Raw genomic sequence first — 25,084 nt, 5'->3', positions numbered from 1 at the left:
ACGGTTTCTTGAAACAGATTAAAACCCAGCCTTGAAAGAGATTAAACAGATTTAAACTCTTACTTCCATGAATCACTACAGAGCCAATGCACTTGCTATTTACAAATTAAAGGATACATATTACTATCTCATAAATAGGATCTGTTTCTTCCAGAATGGATCCAATCCTTCTTGGAGTTAGAAATTCTTGAGATTACATTTTTTTTTCTAACGAGATTTTGGGTTATTCTCCAAGAAGAATGGAATTAGAGATAAAGTGAGCTGCAGATAAAGAATAATGTTCAAATATGGTAAATGATGACATGATGAAAGTTGACTGGTCTTCCTGCATATACACTCTTGGAACAGTTAATAGTGTCCGTATACGCGTGGGGGGGGTAGTATTGACTTGGAATAAGGCAAATAATAATATTGAAAGAGTATTACTGTTGAGTTTTCTGTGTTTGACCTATATAAGTTGCTTATTGAATTATGGCAGTAATTTTATATTATCAAGACAACGTAGCCCTTGTTGGCTGTTGTATAACGACTTTAAAAATATTTGTTTTTATATATGTGCCAAGCTGTTATATATCGTACATCGCACTCCAAATGCATATTACCATTTAGGCTGTAAGCATATGGGAAATGGGAGTGGCGGAGATAACGGTATATGTGTATCTGTGACGGTGTATTTGCCAGTGGCTGTACGTCCACGCGATTGTACACTTGCTATGTCATTCACACGAGGCACCGACCTATCGTGCTAAGGCGTGGACACGCAGTGGGGAGAGAGAGAGAGACAGAGAGAGAGAGAGAGAAGCAAAGTGAATTAAGTAGTGCAGTTAACACACTCCAGGCCTCTCGCTCATCATCTAGTTTCCAGGAAAGTCACAGAAGAGAAGTCCAGTATCGACCGCTGCTTATTTATTCTATTTTTAAAAATGAGGGAAATAGTACACATCCAAGCAGGGCAGTGCGGCAACCAGATTGGAACAAAGGTAAATGCAGTGTTTGTTAATATATGTTGAATGTGTTTGAATGGATGTATTTATGAAATTGTTGTATATTTGTAACGACGTTGAACGGTTTCTTTAAACGTTTCAAAGCGTTACTTTCCGTTGAAATGAAACAGAAACTATTCAGGATTTATTCATTGCTTTTTGAATTGTTTATAAAGTATAAATTGCCAGATAACTGTTCCAGTTGTTCAGCTGTGCGCGCCTACTTTTTCCCTGAAACTGTTAGAACGGTCTTAGTTTCTTCCAGGGAGTGGCAAGATGCGTCCTGTTGTGCGTGATTATTTAAAGAATTTGAGGGAACTGAAAGAGAGGGAGAACGATTCCGAGGTAGACACAAATGCTGCTTTTATTATTCAAATCCTGTTTTTATTTGTGTTGTTTTATGACTCATTTAGTTCTGGGAAGTGATCAGCGACGAGCATGGCATTGATCCGGCCGGCAACTACGTCGGTGATTCAGCCCTACAGCTCGAGAGGATTAATGTGTACTACAACGAGGCATCTTGTGAGTATGCGTGTCAGTGAGCGCATGAATCAGTACCCTTGTCATAAAAACCCCTTCCAAATCCCTCACTCTCACACCGACCTTAGGTTCGTAATCGTTCCGTCAGTCTGAAGGAATTTGTCGATTCCAGTGGAAAGTCACCTACCGTCTGCCTGACTATAGTACACCAGAGTCTTACAAAAAATTGAGTGTCTTATTTGATTCAGTAATGAGATAAGTATTGTAAATGAGCAAGTATGCGCACTGGACTTTTCTTAAGGTGTGGCTTTTAAATTGTTTGAAGTACTGACCACTGATGTTTTGTTTCATCATGTTCTTGTAGCCCATAAGTTTGTTCCACGGGCAGTACTGGTGGATCTGGAGCCTGGCACCATGGACAGTGTGCGCTCTGGAGCATTTGGGCAGCTATTTAGACCAGATAACTTCATCTTTGGTAAGGTTGTGTTAGAATGCTCACTATATTCTGATGGTCCACAAACAGCTGATGAAATGGTTAATAAGGTTACAAATATGTTGGCAAAAGTGCATCCTTCTGGTTCAATCAACTTGTCTCTCTGGTGAATTAACAATTCAGTAAGAGGCTTGGCTAATGGATCTACCTAGCACCTAGTTTTTGAAGGGCTAGATTTCATAGTGTTCCATTTGATGGTTACTAATTCCAGCCATATGAAAAATTCAAGTCATTGTTCTAAAGCAGCATCTCAGAAGAGCTGTGTTATTAGCACTATACTTAACAATCAGAAAACCATGTACACTCAGTATATTTTGCTCTACACACCCCTTTTATCTAAGCATATCTGTGAAATACCAGTCTAACATTTTTGCAATAAGCCAGATAATTTAAAAAATGTGCTAAATCAGTTTATCACACATTCTTGATTAAATGCCTCCTGCAGAAAAAAGCCACTTATCTCTTGATGTACTGATTATCTGGTGGTTCATCATGATGAACTCAGTCTTTTCATGGACAAACACAGACTGGGGGGTTTCCTTGGCATTCCATAGCTCTAAGTATCTTTGGAACTCTCCCACACTGACCTTCATGCTAGACCTCTGCATGTCTCACAGCTCGAATGATAAACGGCGGACAATTGGCATGGTGTACCATGGTTAAAGGATTGTTGGGGGAAGGGTGATGCAGGGAAGATTGAATTTCGTTTTCTTCTCTAAATCTTCCTCCTCTTCACTTTTTGTTTTTTTGCTGCACTTGCAGGGCAGACAGGTGCGGGAAACAACTGGGCTAAGGGCCACTACACTGAAGGCGCTGAGTTGGTGGACTCTGTGCTGGATGTGGTGCGGAAGGAGTGCGAGCATTGCGACTGCCTCCAAGGTTTCCAGCTCACCCACTCCCTGGGTGGAGGAACCGGTTCGGGCATGGGGACTCTGCTAATCAGTAAGATCCGTGAGGAGTATCCCGACCGAATCATGAACACCTTTAGCGTCATGCCTTCGCCCAAGGTCTCCGACACTGTTGTGGAGCCTTACAACGCCACTCTCTCTGTGCACCAGCTGGTGGAGAACACTGACGAAACCTACTGCATCGACAATGAGGCACTTTACGACATCTGCTTCCGCACACTCAAACTCACCACGCCCACCTACGGAGACCTCAATCACCTGGTCTCTGCCACCATGAGCGGAGTCACGACTTCTCTTCGCTTCCCCGGCCAGCTCAACGCGGACCTGCGCAAACTAGCTGTCAATATGGTCCCTTTCCCCCGTTTGCACTTCTTCATGCCCGGGTTTGCCCCGCTCACTGCCAGGGGCAGTCAGCAGTACCGTGCCCTCACCGTACCTGAGCTCACCCAGCAGATGTTCGACGCCAAGAACATGATGGCCGCATGTGACCCGCGGCACGGGCGCTACCTCACCGTGGCAACCGTATTCCGGGGTCCCATGTCCATGAAGGAGGTTGACGAGCAGATGCTGGCCATTCAGAACAAGAACAGCAGCTACTTCGTGGAGTGGATCCCCAACAATGTCAAGGTGGCTGTGTGTGACATTCCTCCCAGAGGGCTGAAGATGGCATCCACTTTCATTGGCAACAGCACAGCAATCCAGGAGCTGTTCAAACGCATCTCGGAGCAGTTCTCCGCCATGTTCAGACGCAAGGCTTTTCTGCACTGGTTCACGGGAGAGGGCATGGACGAGATGGAGTTCACTGAGGCCGAGAGCAACATGAACGATCTGGTGTCTGAGTATCAGCAGTACCAGGAGGCTACGGCTAATGATGGAGAGGAGGCTTTTGAGGATGAAGAGGAAGAGGTGAATGAGTGAACTGAACAATACTTGTGAAAACGGAGATGTTTCTCTTTTCTTTTTGTAGTGATTAGGATGTTTTTTTTAAAGCTGTGAACTTTTGTATGTGGTAAAACTGTAGTCAACGTCAGCACAATTTCGCTTGCAATAAATTCATTTGGGAAGATGAAGTAAGGATGTTAAGTCTTTTTAATGAATATGTCTGATGAGGATGTACTATGTATGTGTGCGATCCACAGTATGACAGGGTTGCAGAGATGTTATTGAGCTGTATGATCTTATCCATATTCTTAATATCAATCTCATAACAATAGTATCGTTCTATAATAACTAATACTATGACAGTTTGGTTTATAGCATATAAATTTTAGCCTCTCAGTGAAAGGTATGGCTTTGCTTAAGACTGTGTTACCAAAAGCACCATTGCCAGTCAGTTTGGCTACATCTGTAACTATAGTGTAACTGTAATGCTCATCACAGCAAAATCACTGACCTTGCGAATAATACAAAGGACATTTTCAGGTAAATATCTGCAGGCTAGGCAGCTTTTCTCTTGTCAGTTGGGCACCGAGTACAAATTCGCTTGAAATTCCACTGGGAGAGAGTTGACCATTCCAGGTGCCAAAGTGCTTTGTTCATATCCGCTCTTTTTGCGTGGCAGACAAGCCTTAGCATTCCAGCATTGGTAACAAATCCCTTGCACCCTAACCTCCTATTATTCCCAACAGCTGCTGAGCAAAGCATTCTGTACTTAGCACCATGTTGCTAACAATAGAACAAGTCCAGTCGTGAGGGAACTATTTTGAGTATCAGCAGTCACCAACACAATGAGGCCAAACCAGGAAACCCTGTCTATGTCAAAATGTATTAGCCACCAATGTTGCCCGTTGTGATTCTCATTCTCATTTTAATGCTGATGCTTTATTCCACACAGAAAAGAGACACTCCACTCAGTGTCTTTATTAAACTGAATGACATACGCATTTAATAGAAGTGTTTTGAAATCTACGAAACTTTGCTGAACATAAAGCAGTTGGCGGTGTGATCTTTTCAAATGATATTACTGTTATCATTTGAAAAGACTGTAGAATTGTTGCTGAACACACACTCACACACACACACACACACACACACATTATAGCTGTAGAGTAGTTACAGAGAGACCATCCTGTGAGAAGAATTCAGCTGTGGATTCAGTAGTTGATAGGGTTTGCTGTGGTATGTTCAGCAGCTGCAGTAGACCTTCTCTGAATACACAGTCAGCTGAGAGAGAAGTAGGCCAGCATGTTGAAGAGTCTGACTCATGCCAGGGAGAATACCAGAGCAGAGAACTGAACTCGGGACAACCCCTGGGTGTGGAGAACTGGAATGTGTGTAAAATTAACCGTGTCAATATCCTTAAAAACCCTAAATCCATTTTCTCCTCTTTCATTATGTTAACAGTCGTAATGAACAACAGCACAAGCTGTTATTACACATGATGATGAAAGACAGGTAGCCAGGTGCTGTAATATGACAGCTTTTGTGTCTGCATTTTTTGGAGATTTTTGTCTACACTCAAATGTCTATGTTTAGCGAAAAGTCTCCCAGGGAAGCCATGAATTCATGCCAGGGATCTACGTGCAAGATAACGCTCATTAGAAATATGCTTCCATTAATTAGATTGTGTATTGGTACAATTATGCTTGGCATTGTTTGTTTTCTTTTGTTTGCGCTTCGTCTAATGGATGTGACAGGGTAGGCAGAAATAGGACAACTTAGGTCATTTTTAAGTGGAGGCTCTGATAGCATGCAAATCCCTTATCTTTCCATCTCCACATCTTCCTGATACTTCAGTCAAACACACATCACTGAACACCACTTGATATCTTGTACTGACCATCTGTCTGTCTAATTTCTAGCCGTCTCACCCTGTATGCCTCAAAGTACCAACCTCTCAACGCTTCCAAACATTTATATAATGTATCGTATAAGCTACATCAATTTAGCAGCCTATAAAACATATAGCTGAGATACTTAGCTGGCAGCTGTTCATTTTTCCATAGACGACTACATTGCTCAACGCTATCTACAGCTACTATTTCCCCTTATGGGGTGTTTAGTGTTACTCGGGGACTGTTTATGGAATGACAAATATTCTCACTTGTACTAGAAACAGCACTGCTCTCTGAGTCATGGTTTGTCAGAGGGGCAAGCAGACGCTTAGCAACCACTTGAGATACAACAGATCTGAACTGAGGAGGTGTACGGAGGGTGTCTTTACAATTTTCATATTTTAATCACTCATGCTCTAGACTTTGGGACTCCGTAAGTTGCAAGCAGTGGGCACTGTGTGTTGTTCAACCGCAAGAATCTAGAAGCGTATCTGGAACAAAAGGAATATGTCTGTCTGAGAAACAGGAGGAAAGCGACACCCTGAATGCTATGATGATTTTGCTGAATAGTGTATTGTGACTAAGAATGCCAAATGTGTCTGCAGAACCAAGTGGGAAGGCCCAGGAAGGTGTTATCAGCTAAAACACATTGCACTCTATGTTAGGACCTAAAATCACTTTCCTGTGTAGTGTGTATATGTTCAAAATGTTACCCTTTAGTCATTGCAGACTTTGAAAAAAAACCCCCAAAAATTAGGACTACAAGATGGCTGAGCCACGACAAAATTCTCTTTGAGGAGAAGGGTCAGGTTTCTTAGCTCCCTCACTCCCTACCGCTCTACACACACACATGCACACATACATACATACACACACACACACACACACACACACACACACACACACACAAACACACACAGACACAGACAGACACACACACACACACACACACACACACACACACACACACGCAAACACACACACACGCAAACACACACACACGCATGCACACACTATCACAGAGAGAGAGAGCGAGAGAGAGAGAGAAAGAGAGAGATCTAACATCTGTTTTACAGGAACAGCATGGAGACTGAGAGGCCTAGATGGAACTGTCCTACAGCACGCAGTTGGGCCAAGCCAAGCTGAGCTGCCTATTATGGGATGTCAGCGTACTGTTCTCAGTGTTGTGATAGGAAAATATTCCCTAATAAGGGACGTCATCCACCAGTGCGGTAAGTTGTGTACCGTATGATTAATTTGAATTTGGCGCCCTCTACAGGATGTAAAATGTTCTGCAATGTTTCATTTCAAATTCTTCAAAAGCAGCACTGAATCATAGTTCGAGGCCTCAGATCTTTTACAGATTGACTTTCACTGGACTGTATGTGTGTGTTTTCACTGTGTATATACGTGGGTCTGTGTGTTTGCCTGTGTGTGTGTGTGTGTGTGTGTGTGTGTGTGTGTGTGTGTGTGCGCGTACGTGCACATGTGCGTGTGTATGTGCATAAACTTGAATCAGTGCTGTGTAATTGAAAATTCATCAGCTAATCATAGAACATTTGACTGAATTTGATTTGACTGACATTTAAAAGTACATGAAGAATGATTTTAAGTGAACTCATCAACATTCTGCAGTTCTCAGTATAAAGAATTATATTGTAAAAAAGTAAAGTGTGAAAGAATGAGGCACAAGGTGTCTTCAGATGGGGATAATATCACCGAGGTTTTGAGCTTTCATACTCCACAGGTTATATCCTTTGACTCTCTTCATAACAATAAAAAATCCAGTTTATCCAGAGTTGTGTTTGGCAAAATTAATGTAGCTATGTGATCATCTAAATTCTTGTGAGTAAATATTCAAAATGAATCTTGGTCCCAATAACAGAGACCGAGATTAGGGCTGCAGTAGCACACATGAAAACAGGGAAATCACCAGGCCTTGATGGATTTCCTATAGAATATTATAAACAGTACATAGACATATTGGCACCAGTATTGCTGGAGGTTTATAATGAGACATTGGCACTGGGATGTCCTCCCCCAACATTTAATGAAGCTTTAATTTCAGTAATTCCTAAAAAAGACAGGGACATAACAGAGCCCGCTAATTATACACCGATAAGCTTGATCAACTTGGACTGTAAGATCTTGACAAAGATCTTAGCCTTGCGTTTGGAAAAGGCATTACCAAGTATAATACATCCAGATCAAGTAGGATTCATGAAAAATAGGTCTTCTACAGATAACATGAGAAGACTATTACATCTGATCTGGTTGAATCAGTCAGATCAGGACCCGATTGTGGCCATTTCATTGGATGCAGAAAAGGCTTTTGATCAGGTTGAATGGGAGTTCTTATTCACTACCTTAGCACAGTTTGGATTTGGATCAACTTTTATTAATTGGATTAAAATACTATATCAAAACCCAAGGGCAGCTGTAATAACCAATGGAATGATCTCACCTTTCTTTAACCTTACCAGAGGTACTAGACAGGGCTGTTCATTGTCTCCTTTATTGTTCAATATTGTACTTGAGCCACTGGCTATTGCCATCAGATCAAATGTAAACATTAGAGGAGTGGACGGAGGAGGGAAAGAACATAAGTTATTGCTGTATGCAGACGATATTCTGACACTAATCAGAGACCCTTTGTATTCCTTACCATACTTAATGGAGACAATACAGTCTTACTCCAGATTATCAGGGTATAAAATTAATTGGAAGAAGTCAGAGGCTATGCCTATATCTAGAACATGTCACTCAAGCTTAGTGACACGTTTCAACTTTAAATGGGTTGCGAACGGTATGACTTGCTTGGGAATTAAACTAAGTCAGAACATAGAGGAAATGCCCACACTAAATTTTGAGCCAGCGTTACAAAAAAGAAAAAATAATTTGGATAAATGGGGAAAATTGAAGCTTACATTGTGGGGCAAGGTCAATGTTATCAAAATGGTTGTTACACCCCAGCTAAATTACATAGCTATGATGCTCCCTGTTGCTATACCTCCTCAGATCTTTAAACAATACGATAAAATAATTAGAGACTTTTTATGGGAAGGGAAAAAACCAAGGATTGGACTACGTAAAATGTGTTCTCCAAAAGACAAAGGAGGGTTGGGTCTACCAGACCTGAGGTTATATCATATTTCATTTGAAATAGCCAAATTAGCCAAGCACTGGACTAAGGAGGACCAACTGGACTGGGTTATTATTGAGAATGGGATGTGCTCCCCCTTCTCCCCCGTAGACAGGTTATCTCAATCCTTACACAGTTCATCTAATCCCATCTTGTCCCACTCTAAAGAGGTTTGGACCAGAATACATAAGATGTTAAAATTACCACATTGCAGACAGTTTTACTCCTCTATATGGTATAACCCTTCAATTGTTATTGGGAAGACAACAGTATATTGGAAAAAGTGGCATCTTAACGGGTTGTGTCATGTTGGTGATTTGTATAAAGAGGGCGTGTTTATGTCGTATTCTGATATGATAAGGCAATACGCTCTCACAGGAAAAGAACATTTTTGGAAGTATCTCCAAATCAGGAACTGTATCACTTCTAGGACTCATTATATGGATGGAAACCACATTACGGACTTCTTCAAACTGGCAACGACGCGCCTTCGTGCCTCTGTCTTCTACAGATTGACTAAGGATCTGCTCAGTAGCAGTTGTAACAACTTGAAAATAATGTGGCAGAAAGACCTGGGTTGTATATTGGAAGAAGAGGAATGGTTGAAAATTTTATCTGATTGTGGCAAATATGTCAGGGAATCCAAAAGTAAATTCACTCAGTATAAAAGAATACACAGGTATTATTGGACACCAACCAGATTACATAGGATGGGCCTATTAACGAGTAATTCATGTTGGAAATGTCAGGAAGAAATTGGCACATTCATACACTGTATTTGGGAATGCCCAACGATTCAGCCCTTTTGGAGGAATATTTTAAGACATATGAGTAAATGGCTGGGTAAGGCACTGCCAGTATCTCCAAGAGTATGTTTATTAGGAGACAGATCACAAGTACATAACCTATCAACAGAGGAATTCTCGGTTGTTATGGCTGGTATTATTACGGCTTTCAGAATAATACTCGGGCATTGGAAAACGCCTAGACCCCCAGAACTGAAAGAATGGGTCAACTATATGACAAAGACCGCCTCATATGAATCCATGCTGAGCAGGATGACCGGTAAAAGCCATGAAAGGGGACCACGTTGGGATCACTTTTGGAATTATATTACAGTGTCTGATGATCCTGAAATATGATTGCTGTATTTGCCTGCCTGAGTAGTTTGTTTTTTCATTTTTTATCTTTTTGAATTCATTTACTCTATTTTATTTATTTATTTATTTTACCTTCTTCTTTTTTTTGTACCCTTCTCTTTGGACTATGACTAATGCTGTATCCTCTCTTGTATGGATCTTTTATTTTATAGCCATTTTATTTCTATTGATGATGTCATTGGAGCAGTGTCTCAGTTCAAATGTTGAGGCCTCTGGATAAAAAATACTAAATACAGCAGGCTTTTCCTGGCCATTGAAAGCATTTTTAAAATATTAATTTCACCGTTCACAAAGTATTGTTTTTAAGAGTCACTACCGAATGCAGAGGGATAACAATCAAACCTGGCAGGATTTTACTCTGGCCCCAGTTTGATACACATTAGGCTAAGGATCAGGCGCTCCTCAATGCCTGGATCAGAGGTGTGTTTATGTGCAATTTAAAGAAAAGCTCGCCTACAGTCATTCAAAGACAGAATGATGTCACCCTGGAACATACTGAAAACAAATGCAGTGACCACTTATGTCCACAAAGTGGCAGTGTTGTACAGGTGTTATAATTATTTCAGTTATAAACCCCATCTGCTGACAAAAGGCGTATTTTCCCGATGTCACAATGACACAAGTTCTATAATTTCTTCAACAATTCTGCTGTTTCCAATGAAACTAGCGATCATAATAATGTAAAAGGGGGAAATAACAATATGAAGTTTTGATGGACCGTCTGCCAATCGCTGCTCAAACTCCGTTTAATTCAGTGAAAACGTGCTACCTATATTTCAATTTTTCTCTTCAAACAAGCATAATGAGTGGATAGGTATGAATTATTGAGATATAAACCATTCGCTTTCAAGGTCAGAGGCAATTTAAGTCCCTATCTCAAATATACCAAAGCATCTGAAAGCATGTGTACATGCAGTAATTAAGGGAAGGATGTTAACATAGGGGAGATCTCTGGGGTATCTGGGGTTTGTGGATAGCATTAATGAGTTTTGAGAATATAGTGGAGCTCACAATACTCTCATAGCCAACTAATTGGCAATAAAAATAACTCAGGAAAAGGGGGGGGGTGGGGGGGGACAAAAAAAGAATTAATGTTCTGTGAGCAGGGCTGAACGGCTCACTCCTTTGTGCGTTTGTGATTATGGATTCTGAGCACTTGTACTATCACACTCAAATTCACACAGTCAAAGCAAAGACAGGCTCACCAGAGTCAACACTCAAACTCTTTAAAACCAACCAACCCAGTGAAACGTTTTCATAACCATTTTTCTTTCTGTTACTGAAAAAAATACTAACTCACTAACAAGCAATTTGAAAAAAAAAACCATCCAGCATGTTTCCATTTTTGGTGTCATGATTCAAAGCCTGTTTAGACAGAGAAATATGAGGAGCTGAGGAGCTGAAGGCATAATGAAGAAGTGCTGTTTTTTTTTTTTATTATTCACTGTGTGTTCATGTATAGCACATAAAAATAGAGAACAGCCTGGACAAGACTGGAGACATTTTGGCAGTGCTGCTGCACACTGCAGCCACAGCGGAGAGGGGACTGTCTGTGCAAAGGCCTCGCTTCCTAGGAAACGGGAAAGGAGGCGACCCAGCGGAGGCAAGCCCTCAGGAAGGGGGCGGGAGGCGAAGGAAAAAGGTGGGGTGTATAGTAAGGGAGGGGGAGAGAGAATAAGGAGCAGGGAGAGAGTGTAAGTGAAGGAAGAGGGGGAGAAGGGGAGTGTGTGAAAGAGAGGAATAGCCAGAGAGAGAGAGAAGGAGAGAGAGAGAGGAATAGAGTCAGGGGAGAAGAGAGGGAGTGAATAAGAGAGGACTGAGCCAGAGAGAGAGAAAGTGAGAGAGAGAGAGAGAGAGAGAGAGAAAGAGAGAGAGAAAGAGAAAGAGAGAGAGAGAGAGAGAGAGAGAGAGAGAGAGAGAGAGAGAAAGGACTGAGCCAGAGAGAGAGAAAGAAAGTGAGAGAGAGAGAGAAAGAGAGAGAGAGTGAGCGAGAGCGAGAGAGTGAGAGAGAGAGAGAGAGAGAGCCAGCAAGAGCAAAGGCTTGAGTTTGAAAAGGCAGCTGTCTGCCTCAAGAGGAGTTCACAAGCAGATTATTTTGCTCACAGTGCAGCTGTAGTGCTCTTGTCCATTCACAAAACAAACGCAGGAAGACAGGAGGAAAAGGAGAGCAGCGAGAGAGAGAGAGAGAGAGAGAGAGAGAGAGAGAGAGAGACGTAAGCGGAGGTTTAAGCTTCCCTCCACACGGCATGCGTGGTGGGGGGGGGCGGCCCTAGATGAGCGAGGGCAGCCAGGCAAGCAGGAATGGGGCTCTCCCAAAGGCAGTGGAGGATGACTGGGGTGACCGCAGACCACGACCCCCTACGGCAGCCACCGAACAACAACTCTCCTCCAGCACATGAAACAGACCACCACAGATGTCAGAGCAGTCGACACTAAGACTCACACGCCCAGCTTCACCCAGCGCCCCCTGTGTGTGGAACGGGGCTGAGGGGCTTGAGGGACGGAGGGAACGTGGCCGCAGGGGTCTCGACAGATGTGGGGGCCCGGGTGGAGAGCTCCGGGGCTTGCCCGACGGGGCTGTGTCCTCAGGTGGCTGGGACTAAAGGTGTGTCGTAGGAGCACGCTGCTTTTCGCCCTGCTCTGGTTCGGCTGCTGGCTCGTGCTTAACGGAATGGTGTTTGTACACAGAAGCATATTCTCTGACTTCTGCACCGACGACAAGAGCAAAAGAATTCTCCAGAGAGTGGTAAGATCTTTGTTTACCACTCAACATTATTTGGAGGACGATTGTGTATGAATACATAGATTAACTGTGTTCTGTATTGTTGTAGATATTCTGTGAAAAGCTATTTACGCAGGTCAAAAGCAAATGTATATAGAACTGATAAACTGACAAAAGCTGCATGCGTAAACAAAAGCTGATTTAGGGGATTTAGTTATGAATACACACCTGTCATGCGAGTCTTTCTCCTAATCTTGTCCATCTGCACTACATGACTGAAAGAGCAAACTTTCCGACAGCCGGCTGAATGGGTTACTGTGTGAAGAGTTAATACAAATTAAAGATGTATACAAATGAAAATTATCAAAGAAAAGTAAAAAAAAAAAAAGAGACAAAAAGTTTAAAAGAAAAGAAAAAGAACTTCAGACAGCCTGTCTCCCTCTAACATCTCCATCCTGCTTGATTTAGGTCTTTAATAAAAGTAAGTTTGGAGCTTCTTGTTCCTTGGGGTTTTATGAGGCATTGAGCTACTTAACAGGAGGAAGGAATTGTACAATATGTATTGTACAGCTTTACTCATCGCTGTGCAGAGAATCAATATTAAAGGCAGACTGGGGAGTGAAGCTGCAAGTGCTGGCAATTTACACTTTGCTCTCTAAAGTGAAACGTATTGACTTCCATGTTTATATCCTGGCACTTGACAGGAACAGTTAAAGTTGTCTGCATTTTGGTGTTTGGATTTAGAGATTTTCCTTGAGGGGTGCCTTTAACATCTTATTTCAAAGGAAGAAAGAAAGAAAGAAAGAAAGAAAGAATGAAACAAACAAACAAACAAACAAACAAACAAACAGACACTAACTCTGATAAAGTGTCAAGAGAGTGTTATTATGACTAAATATGACTAATCCACTAAATGAACCAACAAACCTCCCCAAAAGAAAGGCAGGCAGAGGACATGGTGACATCAGATGATGTCATGGTTCCCGTCAGCTTTGCTGTTCCAAGAGTGACAATTTTTACACTAGGATGAATCATTTGCAGTTAGGGAGAAAACGGATACTCTCTGCGAACTTGTCACACACTGAAAACCAAAGACCCTCAATACAGACTAACACACAAGGACACATTACATATATCTGTTTATCCCAGCCGTCAGACTGAGTCATCGCTTGCACATCACAAATATTTAATTACTTTGTGTCAGGGTAATTTTCTCAGGGTATTTCAAGTTCATTATTCTTACATTTTATGATACCCATCAAAATGCCGTAATTAATTTCTTCAATGACAAAACAATGCCCCAACTCAGAGACTATTTGCAGCCTGACAGTTCACCCCTCTGAATTTCTAGCCATGCTAGATTAATCCAGGTGTATCTTTTTTCTGCAGTGTGCAGGTATGTGAGTGTGAAAAATGAGGCTCGGATGACATACATTTGAAGTGTTAAAGTGAATGATTTCCAAACACAGAACTAAGCACAGAGGACTCCTTTGCTTTGCGGTGTTCTGGAAGACTTGACAGGCGGCACTGTATTCAGTCCAATTTACCCAAGGGCATATTCCTACCACGTTTCAGCAGCAACAAGACAACAGCACAAAGAGCCATGCCAAAATGTCGTCCAAATTAACGAGAGGGTGGGGAGACTGACTGGATGGTACGCTGTAGTTTTAAAGGTGAATTAACCTCTATTAGCTACGCTCGCATGTTTGTTGCCAGTTTATTTATCTATTTGTTTGTTTATTTATTTATTGATGTACAAATATTAAAAATTTTTAAAAATTTCAGAATTTGAATTTTATTGTAATGGAGAGCATGATGTTTTCAAGCAATTAAAAAGTGTCCTGTTAAAAAAAAAAAAAAGACGCTTAGTGTCGGTAAGAGGCTTATGGAGAAACGGTGCTTTGCTCCCACACAGAAACCCTGTCTCAAAGGACAGCTGTAACGACTTTACAAACCCACACAGGTCAGAATGAACAGTAATTAGCAGCAAAATATTCCTCACAGGGAGATAGCGTGATACAATGAGACACAATACAGCCCTCATAAACGCACGTCCTATAACGGTCAGCAGTATTCCCACGCTTACAGTGAAATTACGCTTTACGGACAGGTCCATATGACAGGCGGTTTTGACTAAAGCAGTTATGACTGTTATTATTTGGACAGATCTTCTTATCACATACACTGTGTAAAATATAAAAACTGCAGACAATGGTACCAGAATGAGACAGGATCAAATTCATAACTCAGACTTTCACATTAAAGTACAATGCACAGTCTTCAGACAGCTAATAGCAACACATGCAATCTAATCATCTAATTAAGCTAAGTAAGCCCCCTTTCATTACACCATTTGCAATATGTCTCTGTGTGACTGTGCACCATGTGTAACAATGGTTAGCAGCTTTTATTCTCATTTACCATGAAAAGATATTCGTATTCTCAGCTTGTGTGCACCTCACATTCTGTTAAATAAAGAACTCAAAAATAATTAACGCTAGATGGAAAATATATTTAAATGACTGATTAATACAGCTACTTTCCATTTGCATGTTTCATTTACTCTATGTTAAGGTAAATTCAGTTGTCAGAGAAAGCTCAGGAAAACAGTGCAGACTTGATTTTAATAGGAGGAGAAAAGATGACAGACAGCATATATCATATACGAGATGGGTTGTTTTGGAACGCGCCGTCTGAATTAAATAACCGCACAAAAGCTGTCCTGACCCAGGCCCATTACCAAGGTCTCACAATGTGGAAAAAGTGACTACAGAAGCAGACAGTGAAACTTGAAGAAAAAAAAAAAAAACAGGCGAGGAGAAAACATAACAAACATTGTGCAAACATTGCCATGGTTTATTGAGGATTTAATCAATCATGCTTTTTTCCTTTTTCTCCTGGGAGGAAGAGAAGAGAGAGATAGAATCTCTATTTACTTAGCTGGAAGGGGATTTGTGATGCTTTGATTGGTAACTTAAAAAAAAAAAGCAGGACTGAATAGATCATTTAAAGACTATCAAGATCCCACTATTTACTAGACTTGGTAGTTTAAATAATGATCGCATGTTACGGAACAGAAATGTGGAATTTCCAAGAATTCATCACGTGGAAAGATTGATTCAAAGTCCAGTGAGATACACAGGACAGACGTGTTATTTACTCATTTGGCAGGTGAATTACCAACACAACATTCATTTAGACACACAGCAGGATATTAAGGGCCAGTTAAGGGAGGATGAGTAACACTGGACAAAACAGGGGATTTTTGACACCAAAAAAAAGGACTTACTGAGACCTGGCAACAAGGCAAACTCATAATTCTGGCAGTCACAAAGATTCTAATGATAAAATCAGACTCTGAGGAAGGCAGCAGAGCCCATGTGTAAATACGCTTCACACATGATTCTCCTGTTTTTTGTATAGTCTCTTTAAAGTTTTTTTCCAGGGCAATAAATGTTTTTTATGCAATACTGTCTAGGCTTTTAAATACTCTTCTTCAAGGGCCAGGCAGGCTGAAGCATGCTCGATGCACAGCTCTCGTAGGTTGAGTCAGATATTCATGGTGAAATTGAACGTTACTTTCTTTTTTTTTTTTTTTTAATCAGCAGAGCCATCTGTCATCCGCTCACTGATTGTCAGAGACCTTTGGCAAGCGTTAGAACCATAGCCCAAAGTCCTTCACTGTGCCATTTAATGTGGGTCTGCCACAAGGTTTCCACACAGTTTTATTCTTTACTTGTACACTAATTTGAAGATTAAGCACAGATGGTGAAGGGTGAAGTTCGGGGAGGGAGAGAGAGAAAGAGAGAGAGAAAGACAGAGAGAGAGAGGGAGAGGAGAGGAACACTGCCAGCGAGTCCACCCGAAAAAGGTCATTATGGAGACCAGATGAGTGGCTATTGAATAATTCAGGTTGATCGGTTCCAAACAGTTGTGCACATTTTTTTAAAAAATGGCTGAAATCACAGTCTTTGAGGACATTATTAAACTGAAAAATCAATAAATATTCAGATAATTTATAACAGTCTGGTGTGACATCAGTGAAACGTTTGTGCTAATCAAACGGGAAAATCAAACTGAATCAAATGGAAAACTTATACCCTTGGGATGAACCAGACATACAGCCACTTCTGTGTGAAAACAGACATGACTTATATCCCAGATCCGCTGTTTTTGTGCATGTGTGGTTTTTCAGTAACAGAGATATTACAGTTTGATTTATGACATTTTCATCCATGGGCTTTGATAGCATGGGTGTAGTCTGAAGCACGTGGTGTTTTTCCACATTTGCACCAGGAAAAGGCTGTATCACAAATTTCTTTTGTTTAGAATAAATAAATAAATAAAATAAAATAAGAAAAACCAAGAATTTAAGTAACTGGTCATATCAATAATTTTGCAATTAATATAGAAATTTTAGTGTCTTTGTGACAGTGACATCTTTCAGTTACAGTGATACAGTGGCAAAAGTTTACTGGACTTTTTTTTTTTTTTTAAATTCAAGATCTACTGTGAAAATACAATTAAACAACCATTCCATGGCACTGGCAGAACTATCTGAGAGACAAAAAAGCCATTGTCTTCAACACATTTTATGGTTTTTGCGGCTTGTCCTGTTGTTTGTTATAATAAGAATGAGATAGCCCTAAATGAATTACACTCAACTCATAAAAACTGCCCACCCACCAGCGAACAGCCTGGGAAACGCTGGGGACAAAAACAATAAGTGTACTCAGTGTTTCATTTCGTTTGGAGATGAGTAAACACATCCTACAGTCTTCCTTCATGCAGTTACAGCACTTATGTTTGCTTCGTTCTCAGTATTAGCTTACAGCAGAGCTTGGTGCTATTTAAAACAATTCCTGCATTGTTTCCACTTGGTGAATGAAACCTAAAGGATATTGTATCTGTTTTGGCATTTATATTTATATGACTAATTATTGTGTGCCAAAAGACCATCCATGGACCAACGAAGAACAATGTGTCCTCTTTTTGTCAGTCTGTTTCTCTGGGTTATTCCATTTTTTTTTTTCTGTGAAGTGAGAGTGAGGCCAGAGTTCAAGCCACTGCGTCTGGACATTCTTGGCATGCCAACGCTGACCAGCTCTGGGGCTGGGTAGCAATGTAGTCTGTGGGCTACAAAAATAGAATGACAGTATCCAGAGCCTGTGGCTAAACCCGTAGTCGACATAGCTTCTGTCGTAATGCATCAGCTATTTGGTCAAACTTCACATATACGCCACGTTATTATCGTGTTCATTCAGTGGAGCAAACTATATCATCCCTCTTTTAAAATACGCCTCCGGTTTGCATACAGTGAATAGGGCTAATAAGGACAGTCTCGCATGCAGTTAAATAAACACAGCAAAATTTGGTCCGATCTTCTTTGTGAAAACAGAAATATAGCAGATACATAACTGGCATTTTTGAGCCAGTCCTTTGATAATACAAAGCCTCATGATCCAAAATGTGAAAATGTTCTATGTATATTTTGAGGTCAGTCTATTTTTGCCTTTGAACATGGAATGTCTCTCCAAAGAAAAGCTCATGCCAAAGAAAAGATTTTCCTTGACTGTTACAGATGTGAATTAGATTACAACATCTGACTCAGAAAGACAAGTTTACATAGCCTGTCAAAATTCCTGCACAATTTGCACAAAACCGAATGGCTTTTAAACGTCAGTTTGATAATTCTTTCTAGCTGTAATAAGCGTTGTTTAGCCAATTGGTCAATGGTCATTTCCAAAATTCTGGCTTGATTAAATCTGGACCACATCTGCATGTTATTAGCTCAGAAGACGGACCTACATGAGTTTGAAATAAAATGCGAAATGAACATATGGTGCGTGGTAGTAGTTCTTTGGCACAAGTTGATGTTTTGTCTCTTGGCTCTACTGAAAAGGGCATTTAAAATGTTGAAATGACCACTAAGCTGTAACGTCAAGCGTGATCTTTAACACTGAATATCGCTTGTTTATATCAAAACACATCATTCCAAGGCATAATTCCGAAGAGTTGTTCCCTTGAGCCTACATCCTCACCCATGTCAATGCAGTTCCCACACACATTATGCATACATCTACAGAATGTATATTAGCAGATCCTAGACATATAAATATACAAGAAAATGAGGATATGACAGACAGGCAGATCCAAACAAATTACCATGGTGGGAAAGTTTACATGCAAACAGAAGCTAAAAACAGCTGCTGTCCGGCATGACACAAGGTCAGGAAATGTGGGAAATCAAAATGGATGTGTGTAGTTTGGAAGCTCACGGACGTTTCCAAAAAAGATCAGTTTGGGCCAGATGCCTGAGGCCCACTGACCACAACGAGCAGGATGGCATTTTCCCAGATGTAAATGTACAGCAGCTCTGCTGGCAGAGGGGCTGGGCACAGGGCGGTCTAAGCCTAACCTTCCTCTCTCTGCAGATAAGGCTAAAGTTTTTTTTTTTTTTTTGTATTTTTTATCAGAGCATGCGGTGGCCTGAAGGCAAGTCTGCTCTATTAGCCGAGCCATGAGAGAGAGGGAGGGTAGGCCCTACAGCCTCTTATCCTTCTATTTCCTGATTCTAAAATTGTGGAGGGATTTGCAAACACATATATTCAACGCAGATGGCTGATAAGAGATAGCTTTTGCCAAGCTAAGCCAGGGTATATTTGTGAAACCGTTAAAGCTAAAGCACTCAAGCAGGCAGATTGTCCTGATAACTTTTTTTTTTTTGGAAGCAAAAAAAAAAAAAAAAAGGAAAAGATATTATTTACTGAGTATGGATTATCATGAAAGACAAACTAGAGCAACTTTGCATATCAACTAACCTTTGAGATCAGTCGAAAAAGGAAATATACATCAAACATGAGATAACACACCATGGACATATGCGTGCAGTTCTTTCAACATGCGAATGACATTTTCCTTACTGAGATACATTTGAAAGAGCGAATTTTTGTTGCATTAGCACTGCCCGTACCAAGGCAGTTTTACGTTCCGAGCCAGACTAGAAGGAAAGGGAGGAGGACGAGTTAGCTAATAAACCATTTTGATGAATGATGATAAGGAAAACACAGCTATCGCTAACAGGCTAATGCCATGGCAGTTGGGACCATTAGCTAACCGTCTGAACTCTCGGCGGACTCGAGCCGACAGCTGTTTACTTTTGAATGTGGCAGAGGAAGGTTCACAGAGGAATCACTCTGTGATACTTATCATCACTGACCCCATGGGTCTGGACAGAGACATACAACCACGCGGGCAGTGCGCGATTAGCTCATTATTCATTAGATGATAGCTGAGGAGAAGAGTGGAACAGACAAAGGAGAAGTGGAAGAGACACAAAACGAGAAGTGTTTAAACGGTTAGGAATTAGGCTAAATAAATTGTCTGTCTGTTCTCTTGATTCTGATGTTTGGACTTCACTCACGGCTGTGAAGTACAGAGACGTGTTGCTCAACGACAAAGTGCAGACACGTTTTTAGCAAAGCCAAGGCAGTAATTCAGCAAGAGCTTGGACATATAAACTACTCTAAGCTGATAACTAACAAGTAATGGCAGGATATCATTCTTATTCCACACTTCCGCTGCCTCTAGGCCCTAGTTAGCTGTAAATTATTAGAGAAGTCTCCTGGAAATTCATTCAAACATGTTCACCAATTCATCTGTTCACGGGAGTGAAAGAAAGGCATGAAAGAAAGTTTTGTTTAAAATATATATATATATATATATATATATATATATATATATATATTGTACCACACTTTAAATATTGTTCTGCATCACAAATAGGGTTTAAGAACGAGAGGAAAAAGTTGTCGTGAGGACGATATTAAATGAATTAATGTTGTGTTTGTCACTGGTATGTGTTTCAGTGTGAGGAATACCAGGAGGGCGTGCTGACAGGAGACCTGTGTGAGGACCTGTGCATAAGAGGAGAGGTGGAGTACAAGCGTTGCCTCTACTATGAGAACGGCAAAAAAGTCATGGCAGCTGACTGGAGAGGGGTGCCAGTGGTACTCAAATCCAAACTGGAGAACTTCTCCTCCTATGAGGCCCTGGCTCTGCTAGAGTACCAGGACACAGCTGGAGGCCCGGGGCTGGATGAGGAGCTCTCTCCCCTGGATGTGGTGTTTTACGCCACCTTGGAGATCAAGAACTCACTGGGTCTGGAGACTGGGACCAATATAACGCTCCCACGGCTGTGGGGCCAGCGACTCAGAGAGAAAGAGAGGACGTATTCCCGTGCTGAACTGGCCTCACTCTGGGCCCTGCTTCAGCAGGAGGAGTATACTTTTCTCAGGGTGCTCCAGGACTTGACACACCACGTGGCTAAAGTTCTGGGCTCCTGCGGGCACTTTTATGCAGTGGAATACCTGGCTGCTGGCCATGCCTGGGATCAGAACATCTTCTCGTTGGAGGAGCTGTCGGTAAACCCGTCTCCGAGAGCCTGGGGCGGGAACGGGAGGACATGGGAGGAAAGAGACATGGTGCCACGGGTGGCGCTCAGCTTTCTGGAGATGGTGGGACATTTCGAACATGACTTTTCTCATCACCTGCACCTCTGTGACATCAAGCCAGAGAATTTTGCCATTAGGAATGACTTTACAGTGAGTGCTGCATGTGTACACATGCACCAACACACACACATACACACACATCATACAATCTGTCAGTGAAGGATCTACAGTGAGGTCCTTGGTTTATAAACTATAGTGAGGTACTCTAGGTTGTGGAGTCATGTAAAATTGAAGATCTGCTGTTTCTCAGCAAATACAGTGCGATCCAACGAAAACAAAGCAGGCTTATGTTTTTATCAGATTCTTCACAGACAGCCATAATTCAATGGCATGGCTCCATGTATATATCATGCCACAGTTTATTTAATAGAGCAGTAAATGAGGAGATTAATAGAATAATAACAAAATGATTTTAATTTGTAGACATGAAAAACACTGAGAGATTTATGTACTCTCTGCTCTTATTCCTCAGGAACATGAAGCATTCAGCCCTTCTTTTTTTTTTGTATTGTTTTACTCCATAGTTCAAGCTCATCTTTCACGTATTAATCTCTCAGTCCTGAGAAATAAGCTTTGTAACTTGAGTTAAGGAGAAGGACTTGTACGTTTTGCTATTGAGAAAGTCATAAAGCCTGACAATTTACAGTATACAGACTATTAGCACATAGCGTTAATAAACTGTTGGACTTTCCTTTGACTGCTGAAGTGTACGAAAACTGTCCATTGAGCTGAATATTAATTAGCTTGTTCTTGGATTAAATAATGCTTGGGGCACCAAATGTAATTATCTTTGCTTTGCTAGAAAGCAGTCATTATTCTGACATGTAATACATTATCACATTTTCTATTCTGGACTGTGACATTAGTGTGCTTTAATTTCTTTAAACACACCTAGATTACACATAAAAGGTCTGTTTCAATGAGAAAAAAAAATTAAGCCTCCTTCGGCCCTTTTCAAAGGAAAGCCTGTGTAATTGCCACAGATGAGTAAAAAAGGAATTGTAGACACACTAATTCATTGATGATAATACTTCACTGAATCATCAGTCAGTAATCTCTAATGTCAGTTACTAATAAATATTATTTCAGCTTATAATTATTGCAAAATGTGACAAATGTGAAACAGCTCAAGGCTACAGTGAATGGAATCTTTGATTTAAAAATTTAGACTGAATTATACATTTTAATATACATTTTATTTAGACATAAAAAATCTGTTCAGAGAGTTAAAATAACCCTAGTTATTAAGTACCTCAAGGCCTATCAAACGGAGATTTGAAATATAGTCAGTGTTTGGACAGTGTGTAAAATGGCTCCCATTGTTTTACTGTCTGCTGCTGACACTGAAGTTGAAGGTCAGTGTGATTTCAACTCACGTATTTTTCCCATGTAAATGTACAGGTCGTTTTCTAGTGACCTTCATGTGGTATCATCATTGTCTATGTGAGGTCTGTCTTGAGTTTAAGCCTGGAGGGGAACTAAAGTTTCCCGTTTGATAACTGAGTAACAATTTGCATGAACAGCCAGACATACAGCAGTCATGTTGCAACGCATGTTTGTGCAGAAATATTCCACTGTCATAATATCATTCTCCACCTGAGGTTAACTGTCTAGTGTTTGTCTGTGACATGAGGTATTTCTTTCGTAACAGTGTTGCTATGACTACCCTTATATAAACACAGTGTATTGCAATGTTGTTGCGAGGGCCAGATGTAACAGAGATGAGTTTTATTATGTTTTCATTTCAAGATATGTAAGACTATAAGTAGTTCTCTTGTTTTATGATTAAAATATTCTCTATATTTTAGTAGGATATTATCTAAATTCTTGTGGCAAAATCTCAAAAGAGTAAAAAATTTTCTTAGCGCAGTCTACAGAGTTGGAAACAAAGGCCCTGAATTACATTGAAGAACAGCAGTGTTTGTTGTGATGAAAGCTGAATTTTGAAACTAATAAGATACAGAAGTTCAAATGTTTATTTAATGAGGTACATGAAGCATCGTGGCCATGCTTGATTGCTTTTTCCAGTCCAGTGTTTATGGTCTTAATCACCATTCCCCAGAGAATGTTGTATTTTCCTGTAATGCAGAAAACATGAAAACTCCGATAAAATGAGCTTTTGCTCCATTTCAGGTAGTGGCCATAGATGTGGACATGGCTTTCTTTGAGCCCAAAATGCAGGAGATACTTGAGCAGAACTGCACTACTGACAGTGACTGCAACTTTTTTGACTGCGTCTCCAAGTGTGACTTGAAGAGGAAAAAATGCGGATCGAAACGGAAAAATAGTAACTTACAGGTGAGTGGATGTTGAATCAAAATGTAAGAGTTTCACTCTCTACTTTGACTCTCTGACATTTGATTTTCTTTACAGGCCTTTTTTGTTTTTCGTTTTTTTGTCACATGGCTGTTTTCTCATACTTTTCTTAAGATATTCTTATAAACAAAAACGACCAAACATAGAAAATATCCCTAGGAGAAGATGACTTTTAATTGTAATTGGGAAGAAATATTGGGAATGTTGATTGCTCACACTCTTACTGAACACAATTAGATTAATTATCCTCATTACTTTTTCAAAACATAACACAGGTTATTAGTGTTCACCAAAGAAGCAAACCGCTATTGCTCACTGAGGACAAAAACACAAAGATGCTTTGTATACCAAGTTTGTATACAAAATGTGGCCTATACTCTCATCATCTTTTGATGAAAAATGTTGTCTGCATTACTGTGGTATTTTCAAAGATCCATAAACACAATGCTTACGTAAAATTCAACCCACAATCTCATGTGCAAACAAGTCGACCTATAGCAGATGTGACAATTAGACATCCATTTGAACTCTCAGCGCCGCATCCATGGTTTCACCCAAACTGATCGAGTATCCTACCATTCGCGTGATCCTGTCAGCCGTTTTCCCCTCTTCATTATGATTCAAAGTCAACACCTGTTGTCAGTGCCAGGTCCCCTTAAGGAGATAAGCTAACAGACGAGCTAGCGGCATGAAACCAAGTCCAGTTCTGGGCTACAGGTGGCTGAGACAGACCTTGTCTCTCCGTCCCTGATCACTTATCGCAGCCCCAGCTGACCCCCTGATTCCACATTGTACATCCTGCCAATCAGGACAATAGAGGCTTTGTGTTTCTTGGGCCATTGGGTCAAGGAAACGAGCACATCTCATAGCCCTTGTCTCCTTCAAACGGCGTGTAATAAGAATATGACTGATGATTGGGCGGCTGATAATGAAACGAGACCAGGAGGTCACGCTCATAATGACCATGTTTCTTTTTCTCAGTCTGCCATTTTTTTCCCTTTTGGGGTCTCCGACTGTCACTCGCTCATCATGCCTCTTCCCCATCTCTTGTCTCCTGCCTCCTGCCTCGGGCATCTCATCACAGGTGATCTGTGAGAAGATCTTCAGACCCTGGTTCTCTCCCACGCTCCTGGGTGCTAAAGCAGGGCTCCCTCTACAGGTGGAGCTCCAGCGTGCCGTGCAGGAGTGTATCGAGACGGAGGGAGGAGAGGACGTGGAGCATGGCCGGGCAGTGAGACAGCGGCTCTTGGGACTCCTCAAACAGCTCATTGAGGAGGAGAGCAGGAAACAGCAGAAGTCTGCTCCACAGGAGACTCAACATGTCCACACGGCTCTGAACTTTTGAAGAAAGTTTGGCATCACAAGAACAGAGGAAAACACTTGTTTGCACAAACTCTTTTTTTTTTTTAGATGCCATCAGATGTCATAAACTTTTTTTTTGGATGTGCAGTTCTGTGACAGATGGTGAGGTTTCAGTAGATGTTGAGAGCAGAGCTGTACTCTAAAAGTAGCTCTAGTGCACTTTCCATTGAACCTGAAAACAGTTGTAAAAACTGTTGCAATCACCTCTAACAGTTCTTTTCATGCATAATT

The 25,084-nt window shown here is 41.0% G+C and overlaps 2 protein-coding genes across 5 annotated transcripts; both read left to right on the top strand.

Annotated features, from left to right (window-relative positions):
* Positions 1-923: 923 nt before the first annotated feature.
* Positions 924-3,782, top strand: tubb6 (tubulin, beta 6 class V). Of its 4 annotated transcripts, none has more exons than XM_030767337.1 (4): positions 924-980; positions 1,397-1,505; positions 1,828-1,938; positions 2,719-3,782. In XM_030767337.1, exons 1-4 carry the CDS (start codon positions 924-926, stop codon positions 3,780-3,782), a joined length of 1,341 nt encoding a protein of 446 aa, XP_030623197.1. The 4 variants fall into 4 exon arrangements, with proteins under 4 accessions (XP_030623197.1, XP_030623196.1, XP_030623199.1 ...); XM_030767336.1 differs by having other exon boundaries at positions 1,397-1,517; XM_030767339.1 differs by lacking the exon at positions 1,397-1,505 and having other exon boundaries at positions 1,836-1,938.
* Positions 3,783-12,259: 8,477 nt separating this feature from the next.
* dipk1c (divergent protein kinase domain 1C) lies at positions 12,260-24,836 on the top strand. The gene is made up of 4 exons (XM_030769743.1): positions 12,260-12,686; positions 20,531-21,265; positions 23,309-23,473; positions 24,576-24,836. The coding sequence occupies exons 1-4, from the start codon at positions 12,474-12,476 to the stop codon at positions 24,834-24,836; spliced, it is 1,374 nt and encodes a 457-aa protein (XP_030625603.1). The 5' UTR covers positions 12,260-12,473.
* The last annotated feature ends 248 nt before the right edge of the window (positions 24,837-25,084 follow it).

This window comes from Chanos chanos, chromosome 3, assembly GCF_902362185.1.
Source record: "Chanos chanos chromosome 3, fChaCha1.1, whole genome shotgun sequence".
Lineage (NCBI taxonomy): Eukaryota > Metazoa > Chordata > Actinopteri > Gonorynchiformes > Chanidae > Chanos > Chanos chanos.
Note: the sequence above shows the minus strand (reverse complement) of the source record. Positions and strands in the feature narration are given on the sequence as shown.

Coding starts and splice junctions, on each gene's coding strand:
- tubb6 (XM_030767336.1), top strand. CDS start 924: ATGAGGGAAATAGTACACATCCAAGCAGGGCAGTGCGGCAACCAGATT. Junction 1,518..1,827: donor GGCATCTTGTGAGTATGCGT/GTCAGTGAGCGC, acceptor ATGTTCTTGTAG/CCCATAAGTTTGTTCCACGG. Junction 1,939..2,718: donor ACCAGATAACTTCATCTTTG/GTAAGGTTGTGT, acceptor CTGCACTTGCAG/GGCAGACAGGTGCGGGAAAC.
- dipk1c (XM_030769743.1), top strand. CDS start 12,474: ATGTGGGGGCCCGGGTGGAGAGCTCCGGGGCTTGCCCGACGGGGCTGT. Junction 12,687..20,530: donor AAAGAATTCTCCAGAGAGTG/GTAAGATCTTTG, acceptor TATGTGTTTCAG/TGTGAGGAATACCAGGAGGG. Junction 23,474..24,575: donor GGAAAAATAGTAACTTACAG/GTGAGTGGATGT, acceptor ATCTCATCACAG/GTGATCTGTGAGAAGATCTT.